The 16,482-nt window shown below is 32.1% G+C and overlaps 1 protein-coding gene across 2 annotated transcripts in view; it reads right to left on the bottom strand.

The window, feature by feature from the left end:
* Positions 1–16,482, bottom strand: part of KIAA0825 (KIAA0825 ortholog) — a 463,565-nt gene that overhangs the window by 354,427 nt on the left and 92,656 nt on the right. For both annotated transcript variants that reach the window (XM_044662785.1, XM_044662793.1), the window contains exons 5-7: positions 7,355–7,449; positions 3,989–4,216; positions 1,179–1,444 (exon numbers count right to left, since the gene is read on the bottom strand). In XM_044662785.1, coding sequence (XP_044518720.1) covers positions 1,179–1,444; positions 3,989–4,216; positions 7,355–7,449 — 589 coding nt within the window. The remainder of the gene's footprint in view (positions 1–1,178; positions 1,445–3,988; positions 4,217–7,354; positions 7,450–16,482) is intronic.

The following is a 16,482-nucleotide window of genomic DNA, read 5'->3' as shown; positions in this document are numbered from 1 at the left end:
AGTTTCTTTATCAGGGACCTTGTCAGTGTGTTGGAGTCTTCACCTCTACCTCATAGGGTAGTATCTTAGGATCTTTCTTCCTACGGGGGCTTTTGTTCTGACATTATATATTCCATCTCCCAAAATGAATTTGTCTTAAAATGAGGTAAACCAATGCTGATTTTTAAAAGTTGATTTGAAGGTCCCTTTCATGTTCTTTATTGCAAAGCATATTTGTGGTATTCTCCTCATTCACCAAAGTTGCTAGTTATACCTCTGGTGACTAGAAGGAAAGAAATATGACATCAAGTTTTTTCTCTATAAAGAGTAAAAGCAGACACTGATTTATGGGTGACTCAAATGTTAAAATTACCAACCAAGAATAACAAGTTTCCCCTTCCTTTCTCACTTGCTACTTGGGATTTTTTTCCCCAATTTTTCCTCTGTGACACTACCCTGGTCCTTACTTCTCATTCAAGCCAAGGTCAACCTGGGCAGAAGCTATGATGTCAAGGTTAGTGATGACAAGAGAGAAATGGAGGGAGACTTGATGAGAAATTCTTCACTGGTTCTTCTGCCCTCTTTGTTCTACTCCACCCCATCACTCAACCTCCCTCATCACCAAAGCCGAGTTCTCAGATTTCCAAATTAACTTTAAGAAAACTATTTATAAGTTGAAACTACCCACATAAATAATATTTATATTCTCCTCCAAACACAGAAAAATAATATCAGAATTTTCAAATCTCATGGATAATACTATTATTAAATTTTTGTTCTAGCGTATGTCCACATTAATCACTGAACAGGTTCAAATTAACTTTCTACATAAACTTGAATCACTAAGTTAGCAAAAAAAAAAAAAAAAGGATTTCAGGTGTAATACATACTCTTATGCAAAGGCCATATTTCTTGTTCAAATACAATGCATTTCTTCTTAAGCAGACTTTCATTAAAAAAACAAAACAGAAAAAATTGTCTTATGTTGGTATTTAAAGAATGTGTAGGACCTTAAAGGAAAAATTTATGTTTATTATTTTATATATTCCATAACTTTTCTTTTGGCATTTTAAATAGAATAGATGAAAACTGCATTGTGATCATTAACTAATTTTTAGATGTTATCATGGAGCTTTAATTTCCATGATATCAAAAGAATAAACAATATTTTTACACAACTAACTTTAAATGATACTTACTTCTTACTCGTTTCTTTCATCAAATCATCATAATGCATAAAATGCTGAAAGACAAATACTGCTGTAGAGAGAAGAGTACATAAATTTTGCAAGGGTACTTTGGAGGGAACTTCCTTGCTTCTCTCTTCCAACCTTGCTAGGACAGCTGTTGCTACTTTACAACAGGCCTCTACAAAGTTTGCTCTAATTTCCTGAAGAGAACCATCCCTGCATGCGAGTGCTAGGGGAAGCATCATGTCAAGTTCTTCCATGATGTCAGAACAAAACTAGGAGAAAAATAAATGTGGCATTGAGTTATTTGAATTCTGTCAACACTGGACAACTTAGAAACATTATGGCCAAATTCCTCAATAATGAATTTGGCACAGAAAACAAATATATTGACTCAGTTTGACAATGATTTATTCCTCAGTAAAGGGAGACAACACTTTTATTTTAAAGGATGAAATACCAAAATACACTTCTCTATAAGTAACCCCTTCTCCCCACTGAAAGAAATGAAAAAAAAAAAGGAGCCCTCATATCCCTGAATTCACCCACAAAGACTGTAAGATTTGTGGGCATGTACACCTGTGGAAGCTTTGGGGATAGGACCGATCCAAAATAAGAGCTCTGTGGCTCTTTTCCTCTCTTTTCTATCCACAGTGAACCAAATGAGGAGGAGGTTTTTATGTAAAGTATTATTACAATACAATACTACAATAAGCATTGGGAAGAACTTAAAAAACAATTTAGTATTTATTGGACGAATAATTTCTAGGCTCTTTTAGGCCTCTTTGTGTTAATTTTTTTTATTAGTGATATTTTCAGAGCCAGTGTCTTTGCTTTTATCTATTTCCCATTTTTTAGCATGGACAACTTGTTTAAATTTGAAGGTGGTATAGTTGGCTTCAGGCAATATCTTCTCATCTTTATCATGCTTTCTAGTTTGGGTTAATTTTAACCTTTAATAAATCTGACTACATATATAACTGATGATAAAATGATTTCTAAATTATTTGCCATCTGCCTCTTGTCTGCTAAAATATGCTGATTTTATTTTTTTGCTATGTTGTTTGTTACTACGTGTGTCTAGCATCTTCCAACTTTCTTTTTAAAGATAAGGATTATGATATATACACATGAGGTTTATGAATATTAGACATGTCTTTGGACTCGTTCACTTCTTAGTCCCAAGTAGAATTTTAGTATTGTGAATTTTAACTAATAAATATTAAACTTTCTAATTTGAATAAGACCAGGTATCTTGTCATTATGCATTATGTGTACAACAGTTTCTTGGATAACATTTTCTCAGACCGGTGGATCACCAGATTATTACCCATGCTTAGTCACCTGATGTCTCTCCTTTATACTCTTTCTTTTGGATTACATCAAAACTAATATGTATGCATCAAAACCTCATCTTTGGATGATGTTAACAAATGCAACTGAGTAGCAGCTGATGAAAGTTTTTTTTAAGTTTTAAAACCAAACAGAACAATGATAGTGGTTAAACTGAATTTTAATGAGAAACATCAATATTTAATATTTTAAATAATTAATCTTTAAATTTTTTATACACTTGTAGCATTTATACTTATAAAATTATTAAAGCTTTAAAATGCTTTAAGACTTTGAGGACATCCTGTAGAGAAAATAAACATAAGGGATATTTATCTATATTTCTCTTAAATTATTCTAATGATACTATGTTATGTTTCTATTAAATTCCTTGAATATTTAACTATTTCTAACAGATTAAAATTTTTGACACATAGACTATACATGTAGGGTTAACTCAAATATTCCCCAAGCATCAATAGCAAATGTATTTAAGATCTACTTGTAGTTTACAGATAAGGGGTCATACATTTCATCCTTTCTTAAGGTTGGAGGGGTAATATGAAGCGTAATTGTTCAAGGCGGCCAATCCTCCATAAGGAAAACTAGTGGTTCTGCCTTAGTTTGGCTAATCAATGGAATATGATAGTTTGGATTTGGTTATTAATGTACTTACTTTTATTTACATTATATTCCCTATGATTCCTAGAACTCTTGCAAATATTAAAGATTGAGACATATGATGTAATGACATTTGTGAGTAAGAAAAAGATTTAATGATTAACCAAGTCAGCAAAAAAAGATTCAAAAAATTTTAAAATTTATTCCTACAAAGAAACATCTGTTCTGACTTTGCTTATTTCAAATGAAGCCAGCAATGTTTTTAACACATATGAGCAGAAACCTGTATCCCCACCTCCCTATTACGACAGGGACAGGGCTGAAAAGTCCTCCCTCTGCCAGACATTCACAGGTAGAAGACAGTTTTTGTGAAGCATATTAAAGTCTTATTCCCAAATTTTCTACTACCTGTTCTATAAAATTTTGTACAATTGTAATCTTCGTATTGTTTTATGTTTGCTTTCCTTAGATAACATATGGTAATTAACAATCAAAGGCAATATAAGACTAAAGAAAAATGGTTTGCAAAAAAAAAAAAGTCATCAACAAAGTCTTTTTCCCCAATAAAAAAGTGCATTTTTTTTAATACTTAAGATGTGACCTTAGCCAAATTATGAAACAGACTATAATGTAACTAGGCAAAATGAACTAGAAAAAGAATAAATGTTTCAAATACAAAAAAAGCAAAATTTGAAAAATGAAAACATAAATTAGAAACATTTTAAAGACACAGTCATCTTTCAATGCCACTTATTTTCATAAATTTCCCATGAAAATCTATTGAAATATTCATAATAAAGATTTCAAAGTTAAGAGAGCATAAAATCCTGATGTCTCCAGCTAATTTTAAATCACTTGATACTTGCCTTTGCAATTTTCTTTGGTTGTTCTTCCTCTGGAGTTGCTCTGTAGAGCTCCCAAACTGACTGAATATTTACAAGACTCATAGTATAGTTTACAGCTGAAGATTTTTCATTCTGTTCACGATGGAGAATTTTAGTGGCAAGATCTTCCATCGCTATTGTTAAACATCGTACCACCGAAAGAGACACCTCTTTAAATGCATTTCTCCAGCCAAAATCTAGCAAAGAATACTGAAATAAAAATTTATATAACATAAACTTGACTCCAAAATGAATATTTTTATTGTTACAGATGTAAAATTATGACTTATATTATACAAGCTGAATTTAGCTATTCTTTAGTTACATTATGAAAACTATTCTTATAAACTTGAAAATACTCCTTGTATGTGTCATATAATGGAACAGACAAAAACATGCATTCTTAACCAACATTAATATAGTGACATTTCATTTTAAAATGTCAGTAGATTTAACCAAAAGTGTTTTTTGAAAATTCAATTTATTAAATGTAGTACAATAACCATCTCCATGAGAGCCAAAGGCTGCAATGATTTATCACCTAACATAACCTGTAAATTCAATATATTTAATAAAGTCTAAATTAAATTTTAAGGTTATTTTATAGTTTATTCTTAACAGGTATTATGACATGTTACTATTAAATATTAAATCATTTATTTCCTTTGTACTATTATTTTTTAAAAATACCATTAAAAGCATAAATTACTCCAGGAGAGCAAATTACCCCACCTTCTTTAACCTTATTAAGAATTTTCTTTAGTTTATCTACCTCTCATGGTCATAAGAAGAATTACTTTTAATTTTATTTAAAAAGACATGAAGTAAATTCAATTGCTTTTTTTTGTCTATAGAATAAGCTTAAATCCACTCCCCTTCCCCAATTTATATAATCTCTAAAATTGCCAAATGGCTAGAAGTGTAATGTAGTTTCAGTTGGTAGAAAAAGGGCTGAATTAGGTAAGGAGATCTGGGTTTGAGCCAGCCCTGCCACTAACTAGCTATGTGACCTTGAGTCATTTACTTAGTTTCTTTGGGACTTAGTTTCTTCATTAGTAATAGAACAAAGAAGCTGAAATAAAATATCAATGTGGTCTCTTTCAATCCATTCTTTATTTATTTATTTTTAGAGCCCTTGCCATCCGTCTTGGAGTCATTACTGTGTATTGGCTCCCAGGCAGAAGAGTGGCAAGGGGTAGGCAATGGAGGTTAAGAGTCTTGCCCAGGGTCACATAGCTGGGAAGTGTCTGAGAGCAGATTTGAACCGAGGACCTCCCATCTCTAGGCCTGACTCTCAATCCACTGAGCTACCCAGCTGCCCCCTCTTTCAGTTCATTATTGCTATAATTTGCCTGGTTTTCTTATGTACTGTTTCATTCAGTCAACAATATTTAAGGTATGGCATTAGTAGGGCAATATACAAATTATTGTTTTAAATATTTTGGGCAATAATTTAAATATATATGATATTATATATGCATATGAATACTGTTGACTCCCAAGTTTTTACCCTTAAGAATACAGATATAAACTCTACACATACTAGACATAAATATATATATATATATGTATGTATGTATGAGTTTGTGTGTGTGGCCTACAAAGTATTTTAATTGGTCATATAAAATATACATTATATGCTATAAAATATATGTTCACATATGATTCTATGATTCTTCATATAGAAAACATGGTCCTTGACTCTATAACCCTGTAAATTTATTTCAGAAGAAAGGAGACAACAAAAAATGAATTAGACATTTTCAGAGTTACAGATTACTAGCTGAAAATTCTTATACACTTAGCTCACCTAATAAAAATAAATATAGGGGGCAGCTGGGTAGCTCAGTGGAGTGAGAGTCAGGCCTAGAGACAGGAGGTCCTAGGTTCAAACCTGGCCTCAGCCACTTCCCAGCTGTGTGACCCTGGGCAAGTCACTTGACCCCTCATTGCCCACCCTTACCACTCTTCCACCTATAAGGCAAAATTAAGGGTTAAAATAAATAAATAAATAAATAAATATAATCTACCCAAGTCAGTTGTAAAGTGAATGCCATTGCCCTATAGTTTTCATTTTTAAAAATTCAACAAATTCTACTAGGAAAAAATATAATAAGATGAAAACTTCTCTTAACTAAGGGATAAAAACAGTAGCCAGGTGATGACAATGTTGTCTTCCATGTTTAAACATTTGTTCTCATCTCTTAGAAATGCACACTTCTGAAATTGTGAACTTTTGGAATTCCATAATCTGACCATGATATACTAAGATGAATGAATCAATTAATTAGAAATGTACTACTTCCAAAATCTTAAACTTTTAGAATTCTATACTCTGACTTACAGATCTGGCCATTTGCTCTTCCATTTCATCATTGCCTTAACATCTATCTAGCCTCTGCAGGCACTGTCATCTGGCCTACTGAAACAAGCTAACTACCTCGGGTCTTCCTGTTAGCTCTGATCCCTTCTTACTTCCAGACCTTTTGTTCTACCCTGAAGCAGAGCTTTCTTTTATTTGTTATCTCTCCTCATTAGAGAGTAGCCACCTGTCTCATTTTTTCTTTTCGTATCACCAGTATGTATTAGAATTTTTGGAACACAGTGTTTAATAAATGCTTTTTAAAAATTCTTTTTCTTTTATTCATTCATCCATTCTATTATCAGTGTGTCTAAATAAGAGACATTTAGCTTATTAATTGATTGATTCATTAAGTGAATGATATTTTCAGATCTATGCTTAACAAAAATCATCTTAGCAGCAGTATGTAGAAGAGACTGGAGTGGTGAAAGATGAAGCAGGGAAACCAATTAGAGGCCATTACAATAATCTAGGAGAGAAGAGATGATAGCTTTAAATAAGGTAGTATTTGCCTGTACCAGCTAAGAGGTCATTCCAAACTATTCTTTCTACCTTTTTTGTTTTAGTTCCATTCCTTCTTTTTTGCTTTCTGTTTTTACGAGTTAGCTATGGTCTACATAATACTTAAATTCTTATATCTTGACAAATCTTCTTGTTCCTCTAAGGTAGAACTTCTAACCAAAAGCACTTGGCTTAAGATGTGGTGAGAACACACAACCCTAAACAAATCTTCCTTCAACTGGGGTCAAATGTGCAAGAAGGCAAGTATCTACACTGGGCCAAAATAAATGTATGTTTTAAGTATTTTCCTTCCTTGGGAAGAGTTCTTATCCTTTAATTAAAGACTTACTACATTACCTTTCAAAACAGAATTAATTTTTCCAAGCAAATTATAAAACTTAGGCAATTTAGTAGAAATGTCCTAAACCACATTGTTGATATTATGTAGGAATAACTCAAATAATCAGGAATTCTTTTAAACTTACCTCTTTTACCTGCATTAATTTCTCAGGTAGTATGCTAGTTTCATTTGCTCTATCTTCCTGTATTAAAAGTTCTCCACTTGATTTCTTCCAAACTCCTACAGTAGGTTCCAAGTTAAAATTAATTTTGTTGGAAATATAAAGCCCATAACACTTTCTGATATATCAATATCATTTATAAAAATGCAACAAAATATAGTAGAATATTACTGTTATGATAATGTGAAACTCAAGTTATACATAATTCTTTTCATATAACATGATGGAATCAACAGTCCATTGTAGTCATATTTTATATTTGATGTATAAAGTATAGCTCTTTTTTCATTAATTCTGTTATATATTGCTTCACAGTTACCTGCTTCTAGAAAGAATAAATAAGTTAAGGGTAACTTAGTAAAATTAATTTCAGTTTTCATGAAATAAATTAAATAAACTGAAGGGTATTACATTTAAAATTTGAGAGTGATTTCTGCTATTTTAATATGTTGAGATATATGACACCTTTAACTATGACAAGCACATTTCAAAAATGAAAACACTAGAAAAGGCAATGATTTCTTCCTATATAATAAATAAATGTTCTGTCCTTTATTTTAGATGGTCAAATTTGGAAATTTTTATATCTAAACTAGGTAATCAAAAATGGAAAGAAAAATAAAATATATGAAGCTAGTTCTTCAAACATTTCAATCAAATAACATTTATTAAATACTTACTATTTGCCAGTCATTGTGTTAAATATAAAAAAGCAAAATAATTCCTGGCTTCAGGGAACTTATATTCTAACAGGTTGTTCATTATTGTTACATTCTAAAAATTGAGTGTTTTACATAGCCTTAAAATATAATTTGAAAAAAAAGTTAACTATCCCAAGTTTGTCATTTTGCTTCACACATATTGTGTGTTTTGTTCACTTGACATAATGTGCCTACAGGCACATTCACTTAAATAAAATCTCATCTTGCTCATTTCAAAATGAATAATGAATAGGTTTTCAACTGTGTGGTTTGGTGAGCATTCTATAGTAAGTTAGAAAAAGAAAACTGTCCTGAACTTTGTTTAGTTCCTTTACTTTTTATTCAAATTCTGTAAGGAGAAAAAAAAGAATGATTTTAAAACATAAGATTGTAAAGAATGGAACCAAGTTCATATTCTTTATGGAGGAAAGCTACAGCCTACTTGCCACCTTATCTCAAATCATTCCCACACTTTGGATATCCTATATTCCAGTTAAACTAGACTACCCTCTCTTCCATTGTTATCTTGAACACTCCCGTGTCTATGACTTTATTCATGCCAATCCTCTCACTACCCATCCATCTATCAATTGAAGTCTCCCCTTTATGTGGAGGGCCAACTGAGGTCCTACTTTCTCCATGCAGTTTTTCCTGCCCTGCCCCCTTGCCTTAAGTTTCTTTTTCTTTTAACTTCTCATGGAACTTAAGTATTTATTTCAATATTCCTTGTATTATGATTATTTTTCTTAGTCCTATTCATGTCATTAGAATGGATACTCCTTAACAAAATGGTCTATTGTGTACTTTTTTGTATTCCTAGTTAAAATTCTCTTTCCCATGTACACAGAAGTCATTTAATGTTTGTTGAATTGTAATGAATTGAATTTTAAGATATATCTAAAAATTTTAAAGCATCACTTTCAAAATGTAAGTATTGCATATAAACTTCAATTAGGCCAACCTAGAATTATAATTGGTTTCCTATATCTAAGAAGAAGATGTATTGAAAATAGTAGTCAACTTAATTTTTTAGAAAGAATATGGTTGCTATTTTTGCTTATTAAAACATAGATATGAGAGTTAAATTAACTTTAATACATCTAAAAGAATGTCTGGATTTAAATCCTCAGAGGAGTTCAGTGGATTATCAAAATACAAATACAAAATCTTTTTTTTCTTCCCCATTGAGTTCGCTATTGCACCCCTAGCTAGTATCTGCAATGTAGTTTCTTTCATAAAGAGTAGAGGTTGGCAGTACTTCTCTGCGACATACACTTTCACACCCAAATTGGTCTTCATAGCTTCCCATTGTGTGCACTACAAAGCAACCCGCCTTGTTGGCAGCTAGAAGTGTGAACTACGTGTCTTTCTTTTCTCCACTGTTCTTTTCTGGCTCACAAGCAACCTCCCACCAAACACAGAATCTGTAGAAGAGACTACATCCAAGAGATAATGCTATGAAAAAGTATGAAGAGAAGCCCAGGTGGCCACCTTGCAAATTTCCAATGTGGAAGCCTTCGACCTCTCTGCCCAAGACGCAGCTCTAGTACTGGTGTAATGAGCTTTACAAACCCTGGGAGCCTCTTTACCTTAACTACATACGCCTCCCTAATACAATCCCTTAACCATCTAGCTAAGGAACTCTTAGAAGCCATTTGACCCCTCTTAGGACCCCCTAAGAGTACAAACAATCTTTCAGAAGATCTGAAATCTTTGATTCTTCTGAGACAAACCCTAAGTGTTCTTCTTACATCCAATTTATGCAGCCATGGCTCTTTGTCATTGCTGGGTCTAGAGAAAAATGAGGGCCAAGAAACCTCCTGGTTTAGATAAATCTCAGATGCCACCTTCGGCCAAAAATGAGGAACTGCCCAAAGACATGCTTTATTTTGAAGTAGTATTAGATATGTCCCACATTTCAAACCTGAAGAAATCCCATATGATGTGATCATCTAAAAGTAACAGAGTACACAGGCAGCACGGTCACAACCAAATAATGTTCTATCATAATAATGGGTCTTCAAAAATGTCAAAGTGGCCTAATAAGGAAAAAAAATCAGTGTGAAAACATCAATGCTGTCTTCCAAAATCTAGTTAAAGCCAATTTACTAATTATTGACCCACTTTGAAATCATCAAGGACAATATTCTATGGTCTTGGGGAACTAACAAAAATCAAAATGAAAAGTAAAAAAAAAAACTCAATCATCTTGATTCTTTGTTACAGGGAGATTCCATGCATCTGAATTTTGTGAATCATTTGTATGACGAATTATGTTTTTAATATCTTCAGATTGTTTTGGGTCATGTAGATGGCTTAGCTTCTAAGTTCCTTTTTAGCAAAAAATAATTTAAAAAAAGAATATTCGATAAACTAGAATGACCCTAAACCCCCTTTTCTAAATCATTTACAGGATTTCTTTCTATCAAAACATTAGATAAAACGGGAAATTTATAACACTTGATTTCTTTGGTGATTTTTTTGAGTTCTTTTCTTTCTAGATCAGAAACTATTCTTTAGTGATAAGAATGGATTTCACAAAAGTATACTGTATGGAACAGTTATGATTTTCTTGGCAATTTCCCTGAGGATGATTCTCCTCAAGTAGACATTTACATATAATTCTGTCAAGCTGAATCATGCTGGCTTCAATACAAAGTATAAAAATTTCCCAATGGGGAATATAGGTATCACCAAGAGATGTTCTTGTTCCCAGATATTTCTTGTTGGGACATTTCAAAGTTCTGCTTCTACTTGTACTTTACAATTTTCTCCAATAAATATATCTTCTGATTTATAACTGTACTTGTATAATGCAGCATTTTTACTGTACTACTATATTTGCTTCCATTTGGTGCATTATTACCTGATGGAAATACTCAAGATGTGAGCTTAATGTGGTATTAGAATATATGTATATGTATACACACATATAGATATTATATATGCTATTCTATATTATGAAGTCATACATTTGCCTTGATGATCTTTTACTTTTTTAATTAAAAATTTTAATTAGAAGACATCTATTTTCTTTTCTTCATACTTGCCACTTCAGTAAAAAAAATCCTTGTAACAAATATGCACAGTCAAGCAAAACAAATTCTGTCATTGGCTCTATCCAAAAAAATGCCTATTTCTGCACCTTCAGTAAATGGGTAACATTCTTCATTGTCAAGCTTCTGCATTCATTGTTGGTCACTGCAGTGATTAGAATTCATAGAGCTTCCAAAGTTGTTTGTTTTTTACTATGTTTTACTGTATAAATTAGTCTGTTGCTTCTGTTCATTTCATTCTTCAGTTTGTAAAAATCTTTAAAAGTTTTCATTTTTATAATTTTGATGTTATGGCATAAATTCTTCTGGTTCTGCTCATTTCATTCTGCATCTGTTCAAACAAATCTTTCCATGACTCCTTGAAATCATCTTTTTTTCCCTTTCTTATAGCACAAAAATATTTCATCATGTTGGTATACACAGTACAGTTTGTTCAGTCATCTCCCAACAGATGATCTCTTCTTAGCTTCCAGTTTTTTGACACCACAAAAAGCACTGCTATAAACATTTTTGTACACATGTAGGACATTTTTTTCTTTCTTTGATCTCTTCTGGGCATATTCCTCAAAGTGCTATAACTAGACTAAAGGACATACCCTATTTAATAAGTTTGAGTATATGGTTCCAAACTGCTTTGCAGAATAGTTGTACCCAACATCCACCAACAGTTCAGCAACATGAATGTTTTCCCACAACCTCTCCAACATCTATCATTTTCTTTCCTTCTTTTTTTGTTATCTCTACCAATCTGCCGGGTTTTGAGGGCTGTTCTTTGTTTATAAATTTCTAAATATTCTCCCTCCAACTAGGTCTGACTACTCTTTGCTCTCTATCAAATGGAATCCTTTTATTTCTACAGTCAAGTCCTTGGTTGTAGCTTTTTTCAATTTAATTATATATCATTTTAGTATCTCCCAGGAGTCAGTGTAGTTTTCAATTAATTCAGTAACCATTTACTGAGTACCTGCTATATGTAATGAACTGTCCTAATCACTGACTAGGTAAAACAGCAAATATGACATGATCCTACACTCAAAAAAAAAACCACAATCTAGTAGTGCAAACAAGATATATGTGTAACCTATATAACGAAGTAACTTTTTATGATAGTATAGGTGAGGTATAATGTGCAATTGAGATATCAAAGGAAAATGTCAATTCTGTCTCAGTGGTTTGAGGAAGACATTTCACCTGGTTTTAACCCAGCTTAAAAAATAGATAGGATTTCAGCAGGTAGAAATGAAAACACTACAAATGTTCACAAAAAGAGAAAATGAGGATTGTGTTTGGGGAAACATGAAAAGTCTAATTTTATGACTGTGTAGGTAGAGTACATTAAAGTGGGGATGAGGGCTTTGAAAATCGGACTAATAAATTTAGATTCTATTCATTAGTAAATGGGAAATCATGAAAAGTTTTTGAGCACTTGAGAGGCAAGGTCAGATTTTTACATTAGAAGAATTAGATTTGTGTTTAGACTGTTTTCAAGCAGGTTTAAATTCTCAAGACAAAAAAATTCTCAAGAAAAATTAATCTCACACTTTAATATCTGAACTAGAGTTAACATAAGAAAATTCTATACTGGATCAGTCTCATATTTATTCCAGGTTCACACTAATTCTGAAACTGTATCCTCAGTAAGTCCCCACAGCTGTCCAGGTGTCCAGATTCTGGGTCAAGGATGCGAAAGCCTTGAATAAATATTATAAGTTGCAATTTGGGGAACTGTGTCATATACAAAAAGTCAAAATCTGGGGTCCTTTAAAGCACCAAAATGCTATACTACAAGTTAATACCCCAAAAGCACATTTGCCCTTTCCACTGAGAACTCCCTCTATCCTTGACCATGTCAAGTCCTTTCAAAGAAAGATTGTTTCAAGATCTTCCCATTACTTTCTAATAATATCTAAGTTCCTAAATTCCATTATCTTTGTAGACTTACATTTCTTCTCTTACGTAGCTATTCTTCTCCCCTTTATTTACTTGTCAGCTTCAGAAACCTGTTATCCACCTACACCTCCCTCCCATTCCTGATTCTTAGCTTTGAAAAGCTTTCTATAGTATAAAACAAGTACCACATGACCTCCTTTCTATCTTTAGGGTCTCACTTAAATCCTGCGTTACATGTTCAAATTCTCAGACTGGGATGCAGATCCTTCCATAGAATTTATACAAAGGCTTATTAGGATTTTCTTTAAAAATTAAACACTTTAGTAAGGCTATATTTGAATATGCAAAGTTGTAAAAGTAATTCAAAGCAGTTAAATAGTTACATTTTGAAAATCTTATTATACTATAAGTATACCTAGGTTCAGATTAGCGCAAAGAATGAATCTTCTGCAGTGGTTATGTTATTTGAAATCACACTATATATTTCCTTTGGGCTAGAATCAATCACCATATTTTACATAATTATACCTTAGAAAAGTGTGAATTCAAATCCATGCAACCATAGCAAGGAATTCATTGTTCGCACTAATTGGGCCTTGGTCTTACAAATGATTTTTCAGAATGATTTTTGACATTAATGGAATCCAACCAGATAAATTTGTATTGATGCTCTTAATTTTGCTGTGCAGATGAGATTTGGAGTAAAAAGACTGGCTTCAGATCCTCATATACTTATCAGCACAATAACTTTTTTTCCATTCTCTGAGCCTAAAATAAAAGATTTTGAGTAGGTGATCTCTAAAGGACCATTCAAGCTATAAAACTATTAATTTCTCTGAAAGTTGGCACTATGCCTTCAGACATTTAATATAATATAAAAAACATTATCAGTAAATAATCATTTTGCTATAACTTTTTCTTAAGGTATTTTATTATAATTAATATGAAAATCTATTTTTAAGTGCCTAGGTACACAGTGAGTAGAGTGTGAAGCCTGGAGACAAGAAGACATGATTTCAAATCTGACTTTAGGAATTTGCAAGCTATGTGACCCTGGGCAAATTGTTTAATCCAGTTTGCCTCAATTCCTCATCTAAAATCAGCTAGAGAAGGAAAGAGCAAAAATTCCATTTTCTTTGTCAAAAAAACAACTCCAAAGGGAATCACAAAGAATCAAACACAACTGAAGCAACTGAATGACAACTATTTCTAAAAAAAATAACCAAATATGAAATATTACTATATAATACATCTTAAATTTTGAAAGAATAACTATTCAAATACCTAATTATGTTCCTGATAAGGAATTTCTTAAGAATTTGGATTGCAGCTTTAGCAGTAAGAGAAGAAAAAGAAATTGAAGGAGGTAAAGCTTGCAATGAGGAAACTAAACTATCACTCTTTGTAGATGATATGATGGTACACTTAGAGAATTTGACTGGATCAACTAAAAAACTAATTCAAATAATTAATAACTTCAGCAGCATTTCAGGATACAAAATCAACCCATATAAAACATCAGTATTTTTATGTTATCAACAAAGTTCAGCAGCAAGAGATAGAAAAAGAAATTCTATTTAAAATAACCCTAGACAATACAAAATAGGAGCCCACTTGCTAAGACAAACACAGGAATTATATGAATGCAATTAGAAAACATTTTTTACACAGATAAAGTCAGATCTAAACAATTGGAAAAATATTAAGTGCTCATGGGTAGGCAAAGCTAACATGATAAAATATAAATAAGTCTCCTTAAATTAATTTACTTATTAAATTAATCAAACCAATAAAACTACCAAAAATATTTTATGGAATTAGAAACATAATAAAATTCATCTAGAAGAACAAAACAAACAAAAAAGGCCAAAAATATAAAGAAAATTAATGGGAAAAGAAATGAAAGAAGTGGACCTAACAGTACCAGATCTCAAATTGTACTTACTATAAAGCAGTTATTAAAACAATATGGTACTGGCTAAGAAATAGAATGGTGAATCAATGGAATAGATTAGATATACAATATACAGTAGTAAATGACCACAGCTGTCTAGTATTTGATACATCTAAAGATCGCACCTTTGGGGATAAGAATTCACTGTTTGACAAAAAATGCTGGAAAAATTGGAAAACGGCATGGCAGAAACTAGGTTTAGAGTAGAACAATATCTCACATAAAGTCAGATCTAAACATTACATAATTTCTACATAAACAGTGATACCATAAGCAAATTAGGAAAACATAGTATAGTTTATCTGTCAGATCTATGGATAAAGGAAGAATTTATGACCAAACAAGAAACAGAGAAAATAAAACATGTAAAATTAATAATTTTGATTACATAAAATTTAAAAAGTTTTGTACAAACCAAACCAGTATAACCAAGATTAGAAGGGAAATAACAAACTGGGAACAAAATTTTACAACAAACTTCTCTGTTTAATAAAGGCCTCATTTCTCAAATATATAGAGAACTGAGTCCAATTTATAAAAACTCAAGTCATTCCTCATTTGACAAATGGTCAAGAACAAATTTATGTTTATGATATGAACAAGCAGTTAGTTTCAGATGAAGAAATCAAAGCTATCAATAATCACATGAAAAAAAAAACATTCTAAATCACTACTGAATAGAGAATTGCAAGTAAAAACAACTCTGAGGCATCACCTCACACCCATTAGATTGCCCAATATGCTATCCACATCCAGAGAAAGAACTGTGGAAACAGAAATGCATTAGAAAAACATATGTAAAAGAAAGTGATAAATGTTGGCAGGAATGTGGGAAAATTGGGGCATTAATATATTGTTGGTGGAGCTGTGAACTGATTCAGCCATTCTGGAGAGCAATTTGGAAATATGCCCAAAGGGTTTCAAAACTGGGCATATCCTTTGATCCAGGAATACCAGTAGTAGGTCTATATCTCACAGACATTTATTTATTCTTATTTAATTTAATTTTTATTTACAATAAAATTTTTCCATGGTTACATGCTTTCTCTTTCCCCCTCCCTAAGCTGACAAGCAGTTCCACTGGGTTTTACATGTATCATTGTTCAAAACCTATTTCCATGTTATTCATAAAGCCTAATCTCATCCCTATCACACTATGTGATTGAGCATATGTTTTTCTAATGCATTTCTGTTCCCACACTTCTTTCTCTGGATGTGGATAGCATTCTTTCACACAAATTCCTCTGGATTGTCTTGGGTCATTGCATTGCTGCTAGTAGAGAAATCCATTACATTTGATTGTGCCATAATGAATCCATCTCTGTGTACAGTGTTCTTCTGTTTCTGCTCCTTTTGCTCTGCATCAATTAAGTTCACATGGAATTTCTCCATTTCTTTATTCCTTTCAGCACAATAATATCCCATCACCATCAGATACCATAATTTTTTCAACCATTCCCCAATCAATGGGCACCTCCTCATTTTCCAATT

This window comes from Gracilinanus agilis, chromosome 1 (genome assembly GCF_016433145.1).
Source record: "Gracilinanus agilis isolate LMUSP501 chromosome 1, AgileGrace, whole genome shotgun sequence".
Classification (NCBI taxonomy): domain Eukaryota; kingdom Metazoa; phylum Chordata; class Mammalia; order Didelphimorphia; family Didelphidae; genus Gracilinanus; species Gracilinanus agilis.
The sequence above is the reverse complement of the archived record's forward strand: the minus strand, read 5'-3'. Positions and strand labels throughout refer to the sequence as shown.